The sequence below is a fragment of the Callorhinchus milii genome, unplaced genomic scaffold (assembly GCF_018977255.1).
Source record: "Callorhinchus milii isolate IMCB2004 unplaced genomic scaffold, IMCB_Cmil_1.0 Scaffold12, whole genome shotgun sequence".
In the NCBI taxonomy this organism is placed as follows: Eukaryota; Metazoa; Chordata; class Chondrichthyes; order Chimaeriformes; family Callorhinchidae; genus Callorhinchus; species Callorhinchus milii.
This window is the reverse complement of record NW_024704753.1, coordinates 20,098,338-20,118,076: the sequence shown is the minus strand read 5'-3', so window position 1 is coordinate 20,118,076 and position 19,739 is coordinate 20,098,338. Positions and strand designations below refer to the sequence as shown.

Sequence of the window (19,739 nt, the reverse complement as noted above, 5' to 3'; positions counted from 1 at the left end):
TATAATCAGTCCTGCAGCTCAGGTGGGGAGTCCTGTAGCTCAGTGGTTAGAGCACTCGCTTTGCAAGAGGGAGACCTGAGTTCAATTCCTGGCAGGGCGAAACCTTGGGCAAGTTTCCTTACTCCACACAGAGCCTAATAATAATTTTTCCAAAACCAAAAACAAAAATAAATTGGTCATTTTCAATCTACGACTGTTTGTGGGACATAGCTGTGCGCAATTGGCTGCCGCGTTCGCCCACAAATATACAGTTAATTCACTTTGCAGTGTGTTCTGTGAAGCGCTTTGGGACGTCCTCCCGATGTGAAAAGCGCTATATCAAAATGCAAGGATTATTATTATTATGTAAATCAATCTGTATTATCTGCTTCAATTACTACTTATGGGAGTGAGTTCCGCATAGTGCTGCCCTCTGTCTGAAGAAGTTCCTTCTAAATTCTCATTTCATTCCTCCAGTCACTATCTTATACTCGTATTTCTATGTGAAGTCTCAGTCAGAAATAGGAACTACCTATTTGAGCTGTGACACCATGTTGTATTGGTGTCACTTGTGGAAATGTAATCAGTCCTGCAGCTCAGGTGGGGAGTCCTGTAGCTCAGTGGTTAGAGCACTCGCTTTGCAAGAGGGAGACCTGAGTTCAATTCCTGGCAGGGCGAAACCTTGGGCAAGTTTCCTTACTCCACACGCCTAATAATAATTTTTCCAAAACCAAAAACAAAAATAAATTGGCCATTTTTAATCTATGACTGTTTGTGGGACATTACTGTGTGCAATTGGCTGCCGCGTTCGCCCACAAATACAGTTAATTCACTTTGCAGTGTGTTCTGTGAAGCGATTTGGACCGTCCTCCCGATGTGAAAAGCGCTATATCAAAATGCAAGGATTATTAATATTATGTAAATCTATCTGTATTATCTGCTTCAATTACTACTTACGGGAGTGAGTTCCGCATAGTGCTGCCCTCTGTCTGAAGAAGTTCCTTCTAAATTCTCATTTCAATCCTCCAGTCACTATCTTATACTCGTATTTCTATGTGAAGTCTCAGTCAGAAATAGGAACTACCTATTTGAGCTGTGACACCATGTTGTATTGGTGTCACTTGTGGAAATGTAATCAGTCCTGCAGCTCAGGTGGGGAGTCCTGTAGCTCAGTGGTTAGAGCACTCGCTTTGCAAGAGGGAGACCTGAGTTCAATTCCTGGCAGGGCGAAACCTTGGGCAAGTTTCCTTACCCCACACGCCTAATATTTTTTCCAAAACCAAAAACAAAAATAAATTAGTCATTTTTAATCTACGACTGTTTGTGGGACATAGCTGTGCGCAATTGGCTGCCGCGTTCGCCCACAAATATACAGTTAATTCACTTTGCAGTGTGTTCTGTGAAGCGCTTTGGGACGTCCTCCCGATGTGAAAAGCGCTATATCAAAATGCAAGGATTATTATATTATGTAAATCTATCTGTATTATCTGCTTCAATTACTACTTACGGGAGTGAGTTCCGCATAGTGCTGCCCTCTGTCTGAAGAAGTTCCTTCTAAATTCTCATTTCAATCCTCCAGTCACTATCTTATACTCGTATTTCTATGTGAAGTCTCAGTCAGAAATAGGAACTACCTATTTGAGCTGTGACACCATGTTGTATTGGTGTCACTTGTGGAAATGTAATCAGTCCTGCAGCTCAGGTGGGGAGTCCTGTAGCTCAGTGGTTAGAGCACTCGCTTTGCAAGAGGGAGACCTGAGTTCAATTCCTGGCAGGGCGAAACCTTGGGCAAGTTTCCTTACCCACACAGGCCTAATAATAATTTCTCCAAAACCAAAAACAAAAATAAATTGGTCATTTTTAATCTACGACTGTTTGTGGGACATAGCTGTGCACAATTGGCTGCCGCGTTCGCCCACAAATATACAGTTAATTCACTTTGCAGTGTGTTCTGTGAAGCGCTTTGGGACGTCCTCCCGATGTGAAAAGCGCTATATCAAAATGCAAGGATTATTATATTATGTAAATCTATCTGTATTATCTGCTTCAATTACTACTTACGGGAGTGAGTTCCGCATAGTGCTGCCCTCTGTCTGAAGAAGTTCCTTCTAAATTCTCATTTCAATCCTCCAGTCACTATCTTATACTCGTATTTCTATGTGAAGTCTCAGTCAGAAATAGGAACTACCTATTTGAGCTGTGACACCATGTTGTATTGGTGTCACTTGTGGAAATGTAATCAGTCCTGCAGCTCAGGTGGGGAGTCCTGTAGCTCAGTGGTTAGAGCACTCGCTTTGCAAGAGGGAGACCTGAGTTCAATTCCTGGCAGGGCGAAACCTTGGGCAAGTTTCCTTACCCCACACGCCTAATAATAATTCCTCTAAAACCAAAAACAAAAATAAATTGGTCATTTTTAATCTACGACTGTTTGTGGGACATAGCTGTGCGCAATTGGCTGCCGCGTTCGCCCACAAATATACAGTTAATTCACTTTGCAGTGTGTTCTGTGAAGCGCTTTGGGACGTCCTCCCGATGTGAAAAGCGCTATATCAAAATGCAAGGATTATTATTATTATGTAAATCTATCTGTATTATCTGCTTCAATTACTACTTATGGGAGTGAGTTCCGCATAGTGCTGCCCTCTGTCTGAAGAAGTTCCTTCTAAATTCTCATTTCATTCCTCCAGTCACTATCTTATACTCGTATTTCTATGTGAAGTCTCAGTCAGAAATAGGAACTACCTATTTGAGCTGTGACACCATGTTGTATTGGTGTCACTTGTGGAAATGTAATCAGTCCTGCAGCTCAGGTGGGGAGTCCTGTAGCTCAGTGGTTAGAGCACTCGCTTTGCAAGAGGGAGACCTGAGTTCAATTCCTGGCAGGGCGAAACCTTGGGCAAGTTTCCTTACCCCACACGCCTAATAATAATTCCTCCAAAACCAATAATAAATTGGTCATTTTTAATCTACGACTGTTTGTGGGACATAGCTGTGCGCAATTGGCTGCCGCGTTCGCCCACAAATATACAGTTAATTCACTTTGCAGTGTGTTCTGTGAAGCGCTTTGGGACGTCCTCCCGATGTGAAAAGCGCTATATCAAAATGCAAGGATTATTATTATTATGTAAATCAATCTGTATTATCTGCTTCAATTACTACTTACGGGAGTGAGTTCCGCATAGTGCTGCCCTCTGTCTGAAGAAGTTCCTTCTAAATTCTCATTTCATTCCTCCAGTCACTATCTTATACTCGTATTTCTATGTGAAGTCTCAGTCAGAAATAGGAACTACCTATTTGAGCTGTGACACCATGTTGTATTGGTGTCACTTGTGGAAATGTAATCAGTCCTGCAGCTCAGGTGGGGAGTCCTGTAGCTCAGTGGTTAGAGCACTCGCTTTGCAAGAGGGAGACCTGAGTTCAATTCCTGGCAGGGCGAAACCTTGGGCAAGTTTCCTTACCCACACGCCTAATAATAATTCCTCCAAAACCAAAAACAAAATAAATTGGTCATTTTCAATCTACGACTGTTTGTGGGACATAGCTGTGCGCAATTGGCTGCCGCGTTCGCCCACAAATATACAGTTAATTCACTTTGCAGTGTGTTCTGTGAAGCGCTTTGGGACGTCCTCCCGATGTGAAAAGCGCTATATCAAAATGCAAGGATTATTATTATTATGTAAATCTATCTGTATTATCTGCTTCAATTACTACTTACGGGAGTGAGTTCCGCATAGTGCTGCCCTCTGTCTGAAGAAGTTCCTTCTAAATTCTCATTTCATTCCTCCAGTCACTATCTTATACTCGTATTTCTATGTGAAGTCTCAGTCAGAAATAGGAACTACCTATTTGAGCTGTGACACCATGTTGTATTGGTGTCACTTGTGGAAATGTAATCAGTCCTGCAGCTCAGGTGGGGAGTCCTGTAGCTCAGTGGTTAGAGCACTCGCTTTGCAAGAGGGAGACCTGAGTTCAATTCCTGGCAGGGCGAAACCTTGGGCAAGTTTCCTTACTCCACACGGAGCCTAATAATAATTCCTCCAAAACCAAAACAATAATAAATTGGTCATTTTTAATCTACGACTGTTTGTGGGACATAGCTGTGCGCAATTGGCTGCCGCGTTCGCCCACAAATATACAGTTAATTCACTTTGCAGTGTGTTCTGTGAAGCGCTTTGGGACGTCCTCCCGATGTGAAAAGCGCTATATCAAAATGCAAGGATTATTAAATATTATGTAAATCTATCTGTATTATCTGCTTCAATTACTACTTACGGGAGTGAGTTCCGCATAGTGCTGCCCTCTGTCTGAAGAAGTTCCTTCTAAATTCTCATTTCAATCCTCCAGTCACTATCTTATACTCGTATTTCTATGTGAAGTCTCAGTCAGAAATAGGAACTACCTATTTGAGCTGTGACACCATGTTGTATTGGTGTCACTTGTGGAAATGTAATCAGTCCTGCAGCTCAGGTGGGGAGTCCTGTAGCTCAGTGGTTAGAGCACTCGCTTTGCAAGAGGGAGACCTGAGTTCAATTCCTGGCAGGGCGAAACCTTGGGCAAGTTTCCTTACCCCACAGAGCCTAATAATAATTCTCCAAAACCAAAACAATAATAAATTGGTCATTTTTAATCTACGACTGTTTGTGGGACATAGCTGTGCGCAATTGGCTGCCGCGTTCGCCCACAAATATACAGTTAATTCACTTTGCAGTGTGTTCTGTGAAGCGCTTTGGGACGTCCTCCCGATGTGAAAAGCGCTATATCAAAATGCAAGGATTATTATTATTATGTAAATCAATCTGTATTATCTGCTTCAATTACTACTTATGGGAGTGAGTTCCGCATAGTGCTGCCCTCTGTCTGAAGAAGTTCCTTCTAAATTCTCATTTCATTCCTCCAGTCACTATCTTATACTCGTATTTCTATGTGAAGTCTCAGTCAGAAATAGGAACTACCTATTTGAGCTGTGACACCATGTTGTATTGGTGTCACTTGTGGAAATGTAATCAGTCCTGCAGCTCAGGTGGGGAGTCCTGTAGCTCAGTGGTTAGAGCACTCGCTTTGCAAGAGGGAGACCTGAGTTCAATTCCAGGCAGGGCGAAACCTTGGGCAAGTTTCCTTACTCCACACAGAGCCTAATAATAATTCCTCCAAAACCAAAAACAAAAATAAATTGGCCATTTTTAATCTACGACTGTTTGTGGGACATAGCTGTGCGCAATTGGCTGCCGCGTTCGCCCACAAATATACAGTTAATTCACTTTGCAGTGTGTTCTGTGAAGCGCTTTGGGACGTCCTCCCGATGTGAAAAGCGCTATATCAAAATGCAAGGATTATTAATATTATGTAAATCTATCTGTATTATCTGCTTCAATTACTACTTATGGGAGTGAGTTCCGCATAGTGCTGCCCTCTGTCTGAAGAAGTTCCTTCTAAATTCTCATTTCATTCCTCCAGTCACTATCTTATACTCGTATTTCTATGTGAAGTCTCAGTGAGAAATAGGAACTACCAATTTGAGCTGTGACACCATGTTGTATTGGTGTCACTTGTGGAAATGTAATCAGTCCTGCAGCTCAGGTGGGGAGTCCTGTAGCTCAGTGGTTAGAGCACTCGCTTTGCAAGAGGGAGACCTGAGTTCAATTCCTGGCAGGGCGAAACCTTGGGCAAGTTTCCTTACCCCACACGCCTAATAATAATTCCTCTAAAACCAAAAATAATAATAAATTGGTCATTTTCAATCCACCACTGTTTGTGGGACATAGCTGTGCATAATTGGCTGCCGCGTTCGCCCACAAATATACAGTTAATTCACTTTGGGACGTCCTCCCGATGTGAAAAGCGCTATATCAAAATGCAAGGATTATTATTATTATGTAAATCTATCTGTATTATCTGCTTCAATTACTACTTACGGGAGTGAGTTCCGCATAGTGCTGCCCTCTGTCTGAAGAAGTTCCTTCTTAATTCTCATTTCATTCCTCCAGTCACTATCTTATACTCGTATTTCTGTGTGAAGTCTCAGACAGAAATAGGAACTACCTATTTGAGCTGTGACACCATGTTGTATTTGTGTCACTTGTGGCAATGTAATCAGTCCTGCAGCTCAGGTGGGGAGTCCTGTAGCTCAGTGGTTAGAGCACTCGCTTTGCAAACTGGAGACCTGAGTTCAATTTCAGGAAGGGCGACACCTTGGGCAAGTTTCCTTACTCCACACAGAGCCTAATAATATTTCCTCCAAAACCGAAAACAATAATAAATTGGTCATTTTTAATCTATGACTGTTTGTGGGACATTACTGTGCGCAATTGGCTGCCGTGTTCGCCCACAAATATACAGTTAATTCACTTTGCAGTGTGTTCTGTGAAGCGCATTGAGCCGTCCTCCCGATGTGAAAAGCGCTATATCAAAATGCAAGGATTATTATTATTATGTATATCTATCTGTATTATCTGCTTCAATTACTACTTACGGGAATGAGTTCCGCATAGTACTGCCCTCTGTCTGAAGAAGTTCCTTCTAAATTCTCATTTCAATCCTCCAGTCACTATCTTATACTCGTATTTCTGAGTGAAGTCTCAGTCAGAAATAGGAACTACCTATTTGTGCTGTGACACCATGTTGTATTGGTGTCAATTGTGGCATTGCTCGTCTCTATTATACTTTCTCTCTCTCTTTCACAAAATTTCTCCTTTCTAACACAATTTCTCCCTCTATCGGAATCTTTCTCTTTCTCTATCACACTTTCTCTCTCTATTGCAATCTTTGCCCTCTCTATCACTCTTTCTCTCAGAATATTTCTCCTCTCTGTTACAACTTTTTCCCTCTTTGACACCTTATATTGCAATCTTTCTCTTCTCTTTCGCACTTTCTCTCTCTATTCTAATCTTTCTCCTTCTTTCTAACACACTTCCTCTCCCTCACACTTTCTCACTATCGTACTTTGCCTCTGTATATTACAATCTTTCTCCTCTTTATCACACCCTCTCCCTCTATTCCAATCTTTCTAACACACTTTCTCTCTATCGTATTCTTTCTCCTCTCTATCACTTTCCCTCTCTATTCCAAGCTTTCTCTTCCCTATCACAGTTTCTCTCTATTTTAATCTCTCCTCTCTATCGCTCTTTCTATCAGAATCTTTCTCCTCTGTCACACTTTCTCTCTATCAAAATATTTACCCTCTATCACACTTTCTCTCTATTGCAATATTTCTTTCTATCACACTTTTTATGTATTGCAATCTTTCTCCTCTATCACTTTCTATTGCAATCTTTCTCCTCCCTATCACATTCTCTATCATACTTTCTCTTTCTATTCTAACACACTTTCTCTCTCTATCATTGTCCTTCTCTCGCTCAATTTTCTCCTCTCTCACATTACTTCTTTATCACAATATTTCTCATTCTTTGTAACACGCTTTCAGAATCGTTCTCTATCACACTTTCTCACTATTGCAATCTTTCTCCTCTCTATCACACTTTCTATCAGAATCTTTCTCCTCTCTATTACAACCTTTTCCGTCTCTGTCACACTCTCTCAATCAGAATATTTCTCCTCTGTCACACTTTGTCTATCACACTTTGTCTCTGTTGCAATCTTTCTCCTCTATTCCAATCCTCCTAACATGCACTCTCGCCCAATTTTCCTCTTCTCTCTCATATTTCTTCTTTAGTGCTATTTTTCTGCTTCTCTATTATACTTTCACAATCTTTCTCCTTCTTTCTAACACACTCTTTCTCTATTGTAAACTTTCTCCTCTCTATCATACTTTGTCTCTTAATTCCATTCTTTCTAACACTCTCTCTATCCGAATATTTCTCCTCTCTACCGCAATCTTTCGCCACTCTAACACAGTTTTTCTATCACAACCTTTAATAATAATAATCCTTGCATTTGATATAGCGCTTTTCACGTCGGGAGGACGTCCCGAAGCACTTTACAGAACACACTGTAAAGTGAATTGACTGTATATTTGTGGGCGAACGCGGCAGCCAATTGCACACAGCAATGTCCCACAAACAGTTGTAGATTGAAAATTACCAATTTATTATTGTTTGGTTTTTGGAGGGATTCTTATTAGGCTCTGTGTGGAGTAAGGAAACTTGCCCAAGGTTTCACCCTGCCAGGAATTGAACTCAGGTCTCTCATTTGCAAAGCAGGTGCTCTCACCACTGAGCTACAGGACTCTCGTAACCAACCCTGACACCAACTGACTCGAACTGGACTGAACTCACCCTGACAAATACAACTCTCAACCAATCATAGCATAAACTGACTCAACAACACTAAACCAGTCTGAACAGAACCTGACTCGTGGCAGCCACACTGACCCAGACCCGGCAGTGACTGACTCTCGGCAGCTACACATTGCCGGTCACTAGTAAACCAGCCGTGCAAACTGCTCCGACCCAGCCCTGGCAGTGAGTGACCCGAGGCAACTGCACTGAGCCAGGCCTGAAAGACTCTAAACCTCAACAACTGCACTTGACCGGCCTCGACACAGTCACTGAATCTACACCTGCGCTGAACCAACTTGCACACAAACTGATGCTCCACAACCAGCCCCAACACAAACCAACTCTCAGCCAGTAAACCCAACCAACCTTGACAGACACTGGCTCAATAAACTAAACTTCACACAAAGACTATTACCCAACGACACAGAAATTCTCTGATCTCAGATCAAACTCTTGTAATAGAAGTTATCAAATCAAACCTTACACCAACTACAGTGTTGGACTTCAACCTCTGCGATTTATACAATCTGTACCAATTAATTCTACCCTCAACCCAAACTATCACCTCACCATGTTAACTCAGCAACATCTCCCCATCTTGTCCCTCTCAAACTCCAGTCTTTGATACTAACAACTTCTAGTCTCAACCTCCAGTGTGAACCAGAGTTTGGCTCATATGTGGTTGGATGTCAGACATCCTGCATGAAGTCCACATAATGTTACCAAACCTCTGGAGTGTGGAAGAGTGCGAGAGAAAGATACAATTTTTGCCATCATCACAGGGTTCACTCTAGCACAGACTTGCCTTACTTATTCTCCATGAGTCTCAAGAAGCTAGAGAAAGAGAAATAGGGCATGAGCTTCAGTTGTCACCCTAAGCTTTCCAGGAATTTTCACCTTCCATAGAGTCCAATGTAGTGCAACACGTCTAAGTTAGACTCAGCTATAAACTAAAAGGCCCTTTACCGACATTGAACCAGTCTCAACACTAACCAATTCATGATCTACACTGAACCTGCCCAGACACAAAACAACTCAACATTGAACCAATCTCAGGATAAAATGCATTAATAAACAATTCTGACATGGATTAACTCCACAACTGCCCTGAACCAACCTCAACAGACACTGACTCCACACCTTGTCACAGTATTTTATCTCTGGGTGAGAATCACACAATGTTTAAGTGCGAACCAGAGTTAAGACTCATATGTTTGGATGTCAGACATCCTGCATGAAGTCCACACAGTGTTGCCAAACCTCTGGAGTGTAGAATGGTGCAGGAAAGAACAATATACAACCTTTGCTGTCATTACAGGGTTCCCACTAGCACAGACTTAACTTACTTACCCTCCTTGATTCCCAAGGTGCTAGAGAGAGAAACAGGGCGTTGGTTTCAGTCGACAGTTTTTGGTTCTCATTAGTACAGACTTGGCTTCTGGTGACAATAATAATAACCTTGTATTTGATATAGCACTTGTCATGTCTGATGTCTCAAAGCACTTCACAGAACGGACCATAAAGCAAATGGACTATTTATTTGTGGGCGAAACGCAGCAGCCAATTGCACACAGCAGCATCCCACAATCAGTCGTGGATTGAAAATAACCAATTTATTATTGTTTTGTTTTTTGGAGCAATTATTATTAGGCTTGTGGAGTACGGAAACCTATCCAAGATTTCACCCTGCCTAGAATTGAACCCAGGTGTCTCACTTGCAAGGCGAGCGCTCTAACCAGTGAACTACAGGATTCCACCGAGCAACTGAGCTCAGCCCATTAATCACTTACATCTCCCATGGTTTTCAGCTGCATCTCATCTCCAAACTATCTCTAGTTGGACATCTTTGACCAAAATCTAGATAATGATTTAAAGACTAACACTGCAAAATAATAATTCTACATAACAATTCTGTCATCGCCATCTCTGAGATGAGTTAGACAATAAAAAGAAAAGCCGGACTGTTCAAGAGTTGTTTACAATCTCCATTAAATAGATGGATGGCAACAAGGTCTTTAAAGTTCAAAGGTTAGAAAACAAAGTGATAAATAACTGAGTTTCTCCAGAAAGATAAACAGTTTAAGAAAATAAACAAAAATGTGAACAAAAACACCATTGGGCACATTGGCAAGTGAGGAGAGTTACCCCAATAAGTGTCTGACAAATACACATAGTATAAAAATAAAACAAGTTAAAAACACAAATTCAGCTTAAAGCATATGATGTAGTAGCCATTATAGAGACCTGGCTACAAGCCAGAAATTACTGGAAGCTAAATATTCCAGGCTGTAAGATCTTCAGAAAGGATAAAGAAATTGGGAAAAGCAATATGTGTAATACTGAAGTACACTAATAGATAGAAAAGACTTTAGTAAAGGTGATCAGGCTGTAGAAACACTATGGGTAGAATTAAAGAACAGCAAAGGAGGGAAGACTCTGATGGGAGTTGTCTACAGACTCTAGAGAGAAACATAACCAATTGTTTTTGAGACAAATTACACAATAAAAGGAGAAGCCAAACTGGCCAAGAGTTGCTTACAATTTATATGAAGAGCAGGTGGACAGTGTAAATGTCTCTGAAGCTCACAGAACTGACAACACCCAAGGTTTGGACAACTTCCCTTCACAAACATTACTGACAATTTACAGCCCACCAGAAGGTTCTCACAAATACAAACTCACCTGATAATAGTCCATAGAGAGACCAGCCTGAGCCAAGCTCCACCACACGCAAACTGACCAATTCACAGCTCTGAACCACAAGCCTCCAGCAACTCATCTGCCCTCTCTAAACTGATGAGGTGACTCCTTCCTCCAATTGTTTGACTGAGCTCAGCCTCTGGTTAAATACCCAAAGGTTCAGGTTTGACATGTGGCCAAAGAGCAAATCACATTCTTCACAAGGTCCAGTTGAAGGGAACGTCCTCCCTTCACAGCTGCAAACAGTCAGTATCATCACATGGGCTGTTGGCTATTGGATGGTCCAGAGAATTCACAGGGTTTATATTCATTACTTCAGACCATTCACATTTCCTTGAATTTTTTATTGAATGCTTCAGAGACATCACCAAACAAACACACCATCAAATCAGATCACAAACACTAATAGGTGTGAGAGAGAAGGAGAAAGTTTGCAATAGAGAGAAGGTGTGATAGAGAGGAGAAAGGTTGCAATACAGAAAGAAATTGTGTTAGAAAGATTGAAATAGAGACAAAGTATGATAGAGAGGAGAAAGATTGCAATAGAGAAAGTGATAGAGAGAAGGAGAAATATTCTGATAGAGACAAAGAGTGATAGAGAGGAGATAGATTGCAGTAGAGCGAAAGTGTGATAGAGAGAAAGTGTGATAGAGAGAAGGAGAAAGACTGGAAAAGAGTGAAAGAAATTGTGAAAGATTGCAATAGAGACCAGGGGTGTGTGGGGGGGGAGAGGCCGGGGTGTGCGGCAGGTAGGGAAAAGGTTCTGAGAGAAAGTGTGATAGAGAGGGAAAAGTTTGTAATAGAGAGAGACAAAATACGACAGAGAGAAGGAGAAAGATTGCAACCCCGACCTGGCCCCCAAAACCTCGTACCAGCCCCCAAAATCCCGATCCATCCCCAGCAAACCCGAATCAAACAACACCGATCCAGCCCCAGAAAACCCAACCGGAGCCAACAACCCTGAAGCGACCCCGGCAACAAATGATAAAGTACATCCGTTTATCATATGTTTCGTTTTTGTAGAGTTAAGATAATTCAACAAATCTCTTCAGACCACAATTTGTAATTACTGATTTAACATCACATCAATCGGTCATCTGTTCACAGGTTGGGTTTAGACCATGGCATTGAAATAATTCGTCAAATTCACTCTAGGTGGATAACAACAACAACTTGTATTTATACAGTGCCTTTCATGTGAAGCAGAATCTCTGAAGGCTTAAAAAATAGTTATTACTTCAACTTTCTCCAACTATGTATAAATATTCATTGTACTAGTTATAACATTGTTATAACAATTAAACCAGCAACATCTGGCACTAAACCAATGATTAGCACTCAATGTGCTAACAGCTGAGGGGAAAGTTGGGGGTGAGGGTACGATAGTGATGCGATCAAAATTCCTTGGGAGTCAGAATTGAGGTTGTCGAATATTGTCGGTGCACTAACTTATTTTAGTATGTAAGATTGTCTTTTACAAGATTAAAGTAATCACTTTGGCCAGGCAATGGCAGCAATTCTGGTCCAGATTAAATTCGTTGGATGGATATTCAGACGGGGGAAATTATTTGTTTGTTAATTTCATTTATAATTCTTACAATTTCCCTTCACGTTTCAAAGCATATGTAATTGTTGTCAAGTGTGAATATTAATTGGAACAAATACCGATTGAATAACAAACAGATAAACCTCAGATTATCATTAACTATGTTTACATAACAAACTGACCTAATGTTAATGTCACTGACTTTTGTTGGCTTTCCACAAAACCAAATACTTCAAAACGATTAAAATACTGTCATTAAAATACTGTAATTAGTTTTCACTGAAACTTCAGAACGAATCTTCAACCCTTTGAGAATCTTGTAATTGTAAATGCATAATTTCCAAAGTATGGAAGTTGTGAAATCAGTTTATTAATAACTGACCACGTTGTGGTGGAGCGAAGTACATTAGATTTCTTTCTTTAAAAAAGTTGAAGGAATACTACATTTAGATCGAATATAACACATTTAATTATAAAAAATAACAAATTATAGAAATACAATGTTCCAATGTTTTAATTTAGTTTTATTTGTTCATAAATTACATGCTTTAAAATATCCACTTACTTCGCCGATGACCACATTAACACATTCAACTGTAATAGAAAACCGAATGAGAAATTATTGCTCGAAACAGTCCCGTGTCCAGCAGTAGCCCCACCCACTCCTGATGGACAGGCCCACAGCCCCACCCACTCCTGATGGACAGGCCCACAGCCCCACCCACTCCTGATGGACAGGCCCACAGCCCCACCCACTCCTGATGGACAGGCCCACAGCCCCACCCACTCCTGATGGACAGGCCCACAGCCCCACCCACTCCTGATGGACAGGTCCACAACCCCACCCACTCCTGATGGACAGGCCCACAGCCCCACCCACTCCTGATGGACAGGCCCACAGCCCCACCCACTCCTGATGGACAGGCCCACAGCCCCACCCACTCCTGATGGACAGGCCCACAGCCCCACCCACTCCTGATGGACAGGCCCACAGCCCCACCCACTCCTGATGGACAGGCCCACAGCCCCACCCACTCCTGATGGACAGGCCCACAGCCCCACCCACTCCTGATGGACAGGCCCACAGCCCCACCCACTCCTGATGGACAGGCCCACAGCCCCACCCACTCCTGATGGACAGGCCCACAGCCCCACCCACTCCTGATGGACAGGCCCACAGCCAATCAGTGGTGGCACTGCTGCTGGGTAACCAATCAGCCGTGGCAAAGGGCGGGAGGTTAGGGTTTGATATATTTAACTGGGGAAATTGAGCATTTAAGTAAAAGTAATATTTTTTTATTCTGATCTAATATTATTCTCTTATTTCTTCTCGTCTCCCTGTGGAGCCTGAGTGACAGTCGGACGGCGCTGTGGTGTTTCGATGCAGGCGGAGGGCGGGCGGCCAGCAGGCGGGGTCCTTTGATGGGGGTATAGCCGCGCACCGCGTCATCAACGGCCTTTCCACCGAGATCCTGAGCGATGGGTGAGCGCGTGTCACTGTGTGTGGCTCAGTCTGTGTCACTGTGTGTGGCTCAGTCTGTGTGACTGTCTGTGTCTCTGTGTGTGTTACTGTGTGTGTCACTGTCTGTGGCTCCCCCTCAGCTCAGGGACACAGCCCGGGAGCGGCGCCGCGTGTGTAGCCACCGGTTTCAAAGTGACTGCGAGTTGCCGGAGCCGCCATGTTGTGGCGCCGGGACCACGGGGTGTAGGGGGAGAGAGGCCGCGGGTGTAGGGGGAGAGAGGCCGCGGTTGTGTTGGGGGGGAGAGGCCGCGGGTGTGTGTGGGGGGTGGGGAGGCCGGGGGTGTGTGTGGGGGGGGAGGCCGGAGGTGTGTGTGGGGGGTGGGGAGGCCGGGGGTGTGTGTGGGGGGGGAGGCCGGAGGTGTGTGTGGGGGGTGGGGAGGCCGGAGGTGTGTGTGGGGAGGGGGGGAATCTGCTGCTCGGGGCTGTGACGGCCTCGCGGCCAGTGGTTTCGAGGCGGCTTCTCACTGACGGACAATATTGCAGGGAAATGCCGAGGCCTCCGCACAGCCAGGAAACTGCGCAGTTTGCGCCGTGATCAGAAATGGCACGACAAGCAGTACAAGAAGGCCCACTTGGGGACTGCCCTGAAGGCCAATCCGTTTGGCGGGGCTTCTCACGCCAAAGGAATTGTCCTGGAAAAAGTGTAAGTAATTTAAAACTCATGAACGTATTGTTGATTTTGTTTAAAAGGTACCTTTTGTCATCTTGTAGTATTGCTGAAGCACAATCTTCCCCACTTCCTTTGGTTGCTGTATATGAGAATGTTGATCCCTTTTTGGCGAAATATGTGACTTTTCCCCGCAGCTGTGAACGATTTGAAGATCAAATACCAATGCCAGGAAGGTTAGCAGTGCTCTGGAGTAATGTTGGTTGACCAGCTTATCTTGACTCATTTTGTAGACGTTTGCTTGCTGCAGTTTACAGTATATCTTGTGAAGGGCGTTCAGACATTACTGATGAGGCACTATATCAAATGCAAAAAAATATTGTTGGTATTATTAATGATACTTGAAGAGCCAAATCTATTCTGTTCTGCCTTTGGTAATCCTCCAAGATTAGTCTGACTGGGTGTTAGACTTGCTCAATTGGTAGTACATTAGCCTCTGAATCAGTCAGCATTTCTCCATGCTTATTGGCAATTTTCTATTTTGTTTCTTAATTCAGTGGTGTTGAGGCTAAACAGCCAAACTCTGCCATCCGAAAGTGTGTCCGAGTTCAACTTATCAAGAATGGCAAAAAAATCACAGCTTTCGTACCAAATGATGGTTGCTTGAACTACATTGAGGTATGTCAAATCCTTGCTGATATCATAAATGTTTTCCACAAAACATTTGTTCAGCAAACTAAACTTGTTTTTATGAGAATCATATTGGTGTTAACTGAAACTACTACGAGCATATGTCAGAAAGGCTAAAGGGACGGGAGATGTTTCAGGTGGGAGAAGAGGGTATGAGGTGAGAGAATGTATTTCAACGTTTAAAATGCTCTTGAGATTGACTGCAGTTGCACAAAGTATATTAATATTAAAGCCTTGTTGCAAATCTTCCATTTTCATAGAACTTCTTGCTTTGGATGGATTCCTTCATGCCTGTGAAACCTTTGGACATAAAGGATAAGAGCTGAACGTTGAATATTTGTGCCCAATATAGAACTTTTTCAGTTGATGTTTTTACCACTAAATGTGAATCCTACATTCCTATGCTCTAAGCAAATTGGTAGATTGTTTTTTGTACTGGTTTGTGGCTCCACAGTTGCCTGCCTGAGATTGTCCCTGCAATGGAATTTTAAGTAAAATTTCCATATTTCTTTTAAGTACTTTTTCACCCCCCCCCCCCACGTCCACCTCATGTTAGTAGCTCTGAGACGCGGTCCGGTGTGGAGGGTGCTATATAAATCCAAGTTGTTGTTAGTGATTTTCTCACCCATCTCCAAAGCTTTGCCAATGTTTGAATTCCGTTTTATTTTTAGTTTGATTTTCAAACCTGCTCAAATGAATGAGCAGTTTCCAAGTTCACCAATGCTTGTAATTCTTGTGCTGATGGTGCACCTCTCTATTTTTAGGAAAACGATGAAGTTCTGGTTGCTGGATTTGGACGTAAAGGCCACGCTGTTGGTGATATTCCTGGTGTTCGCTTCAAGGTGGTCAAAGTAGCCAACGTATCTCTGTTGGCCCTGTACAAAGGCAAAAAGGAAAGGCCAAGATCTTAAAAGGGCTCAGTGTAATGACACAAGTGAAAATAAAACATTTTAAAATGTGAAGATTATTGTTTTTGTTCCAGGTTGTGACAGGTGATTGAAATTGGTTTCCCTTTGGCAATTTGATTAAAATTTGTTCAAAAAATCTATTACTAACTCAACTTATATTTTGGCTGAAATTTAATGTTTTGAATGTATAATGTGCAGCTGTGCTTTTTTAAAAACAAGTTTCTCTGCGCCAACTTTGGCTGTGTTTTTATGGTCACTGGTTGCTTTCTGGTATTTTGCCTAAGTGGCTGTTCACTTGTGAGACAGAACTCTTGACACTGCATGTGCGGTTTCCTCCAGTGGAGATTGGTGGATCATGTGCAGGAGGTGGGCGGCCCACATGACCTCTGGGGCACTGGTGTAGCTTTCCCGTTGCTGAAATCAATTCATGAAAAGGCTGGAGTGTGGTTACATGGGCAACCTTGGTGACCATTAATACCTTACTTGCTAAAATGAGCTTGGGCAGTGAATGTCATCGAGCTGTACAACAACAGCAACAAGATTCCATTTATGGAGCGCTTTTCACGTCGGGAGGACGGCCCAAGGCGCTGTACAGTTGGGTCAGGACCCGAGCATTGGGGGGAAATGGTCAGGGGGAAGGGAGGGAGCGAGGAGGGGGTAGAGTCGAGAGGGGAGCTGAAGGCACGGTCAAAGAGAAAGGTCTTGAGACCGGCCTTGAAGGAGGAAAGAGAGGAGGCGGCGAAGGCACTGGGGAATAGAGTTCCAGAGCCTAGGGGCTGAGAGGTTGAAGGCCCAGCCAGTGATGGTAGGGCGGTTGGGGCGGGGGATGTGGAGCAGACCAGAGCCAGAGGAATGGAGGGTACGGGCAGGTAGGTAGGGGCATAGTAGGTCGGAGAGGTAGGATGGAGCGAGGCCATGAATGACCTTGTAGGTGAGGATGAGGATCTTGAAATCGATCCTCTGGGGGATGGGGAGCCAGTGGAGGTGAGCGAGGGTGGGAGTGATGTGGGCGCGACGCCTGGTGCGGGACAGTACACGAGCTGCAGAGTTCTGAATGACCTGCAGTGTGGAGGGAGGTGGCGGGAAGGCCGGCGAGGAGAGAGTTCCCATAGTCCAGCCTTGAAGTGATAAAGGCGTGGACCAGAGTTTCAGCCGCGTGAGGGGTGAGGTAGTGCCGTAGTCTGGCCATGTTCCGGAGGTGATGGAAGGCGGTGCCAGTTGTGGCGTGTATGTGGGGGATGTGGAGCAGACCGGAGCCAGAGGAACGGAGAGTACGGGCAGGTAGGTAGGGGGATAGTAGATCGGAGAGGTAGGAGGGAGCGAGGCCGTGAATGGCCGTGTAGGTGAGGATGAGGATCTTGAGTTCGAGACGTCTCAAAGTGCTTCACGGAATATACTGCACAGACTATTTTGTGGGCGAAATGCAGCCAATTGTGTACAGCGACTCCCACAGTCGTGGATTGAAAGGGATTATTTCACACAGTGACATCTCGGAGCGGAGGTTGGCAGTGATGGCAGCACATTGAGGGACAACCACTCCCCCCCACACACTCCCCGTCAGTGCTGACAACACGAAGCCTAGTGGGCACTCCAGCACTACAGACCACGTGATGGCGGGGCCGGAAGTGGTGGGCGGGGCTTCCGGGAAGGGTTTCCATGGTTACCGCGTTGTTTGGGAGGAGGCGGCGGTTGCACAGCGGCTCCGGGGGTAAGTGACCCTCTCCCCAACCATACAGCAGCCGTGAGGATTGGGTTGGAGATTAGTTAGGGTGAGGGTTAGTTAGGGTGAGGGTTAGTTAGGGTGAGGGTTAGTTAGGGTGAGGGTTAGTTAGGGTGAGGGTTAGTTAGGGTGAGGGTTAGTTAGGGTGAGGGTTAGTTAGGGTGAGGGTTAGTTAGGGTGAGGGTTAGTTAGGGTGAGGGTTAGCAGCGCCTGAAAGCGATTCACGTTCATCAGTACAGTTTTTGGACCAGATTCCCGGTTGTGGTCATTATTATTACATTCCCTTTCTAACTGCAACTCACAATTGCCAAGTGTTTATCAATAACCAAGCTCTGAGGATCAATATTTCACTGCAAAGTCATTGCGAGGGTTTGTTTGATAACCCACAATAATAATAAATAATAATTATTGCATTTGATATTGCACCATATCACATAATCGAGACATCAAAGCACTTTACAGGATACACTGTAAAGCTTCCCAGCTTTGCTCTTTCCTTTTCCCCCACTCCCTTCAAGAGCCCCCCAATCGGCTTTCCGTGCCGCTCACAGCACAGAAACAGCTTTGATCAAAGTAACAAATTACATTTTGTTCATCTGCAACCAGGGCTCCCTCTGCCTTCTCGTCCTCATTGACCTCTCCGCTGCCTTTGATACTGTTGACCACGCTATCTTTCTCCATCGCCTCTCCTCTCACCTCAATCTTCTTGGTTCTGTCCTTGACTGATTCAGATCATAACTCTCACACCATCTACACTTCATCTCCACAAATGGATTCTCCTCTCGCCTCCGCACCATCTCGTCCGGCGTTCTTCGGTATCTGTCCTTGGTCCTCTCTTCATTACTCCAGAGAACTAGCCATTGAGTCTTTTTCCCTTGGAGTGACAAGTTAACAGGAGTTTACTGTATATAAAACCTTTTTAAACATTGTTATTTAAATATGGATTTTTAGAACATATGTGTGCTATATGAAGAGTTGAGTAAAATGAGTATTTTATTTGAGCTTTTTATTCGTGGAAACCTACGTAAAAATCCATCTGGGCCCTTGAGGCAGTGTGGAGGGATGCCCAGAGATAAGCTTTACAATTCAATACAAACTTACATTTATATAAGCACCTTTCATGTCAGGAGGTTGGACAATCCTGGCTTCGCAACTGAGCTGAAGATGGAAGCTGAGGTGGGTGGGGAGGGGAAAGGTGACCAAAGGTACATTCAATGTGGAAGGTCTTGAGATGGACTTTGAAAGAGGTGGTGTGGGAAGGGGGAGGGGCGGTGTGGGTGGGGAGCGAGTCGGTGGGACTCTGGCAAGGAGTTCCAGAGAGTGCGGGCAGATAAGCTAAAAGTCTGACTACCAATGGTGGCCTGGGTTGGGTTTGGTGAGGGATATGAAGGGTAGGTAGGGTGAGGCTGGTGCTTGCTGAGCAAAGGGATTCTTAACTAGTTAAGCTAGTTCTATTCAGTCTCAAAACTAGATATTTTAGAAGAGACCTTATAGAGCTATACACTCTGAGGTACTTACTTGGATAGAGAATGATCCCAGGAATAATACTTTTAACAATATGGACTCCTGGACCCTTTCTACTCACTGCACCTTATGGTCCCGGGCAAATGTACATATGCAACGTAGGGGTAGTGACTCACACGGCAACCTTACAACCTGCATTTCAAAACAATAACCAAAAATTTTATAACATTGTGATTTTGATATTATGAACTTTAAAAGGATTACTTGGACATTTTAATTTGTGTTCATTTAGATGTCGTTCTCAAATAAAGTTAAAAGTGCTTGTGCCGAGTGTTCAAATCCTCGAGACAGACTGCCTCCCATCCCCAC

At 43.8% G+C, this 19,739-nt stretch overlaps 2 protein-coding genes across 2 annotated transcripts in view; both read left to right on the top strand.

Moving 5' to 3' along the window:
• The first annotated feature begins 13,863 nt into the window (after positions 1-13,863).
• On the top strand, positions 13,864-16,240 carry rps23 (ribosomal protein S23). The gene is made up of 4 exons (XM_007890544.2): positions 13,864-13,942; positions 14,465-14,624; positions 15,146-15,266; positions 16,043-16,240. The coding sequence occupies exons 1-4, from the start codon at positions 13,939-13,941 to the stop codon at positions 16,187-16,189; spliced, it is 432 nt and encodes a 143-aa protein (XP_007888735.1). The 5' UTR covers positions 13,864-13,938; the 3' UTR covers positions 16,190-16,240.
• A 1,556-nt stretch (positions 16,241-17,796) lies between these two features.
• The window catches only part of dnah12 (dynein, axonemal, heavy chain 12), a 55,852-nt gene continuing 53,909 nt past the window's right edge, over positions 17,797-19,739 (top strand). The window contains exon 1 of the mRNA XM_042339718.1: positions 17,797-17,894. Within this exon, the coding sequence (XP_042195652.1) occupies positions 17,797-17,894 (98 nt within the window). The remainder of the gene's footprint in view (positions 17,895-19,739) is intronic.

What these genes read in the sequence shown, in the direction of transcription:
- rps23 (XM_007890544.2), top strand. An exon ending in GGAATTGTCCTGGAAAAAGT is followed by an intron (nt 14,625 to 15,145) that starts GTAAGTAATTTA and finishes TTCTTAATTCAG; the next exon opens with TGGTGTTGAGGCTAAACAGC. An exon ending in GTTGCTTGAACTACATTGAG is followed by an intron (nt 15,267 to 16,042) that starts GTATGTCAAATC and finishes CTCTATTTTTAG; the next exon opens with GAAAACGATGAAGTTCTGGT.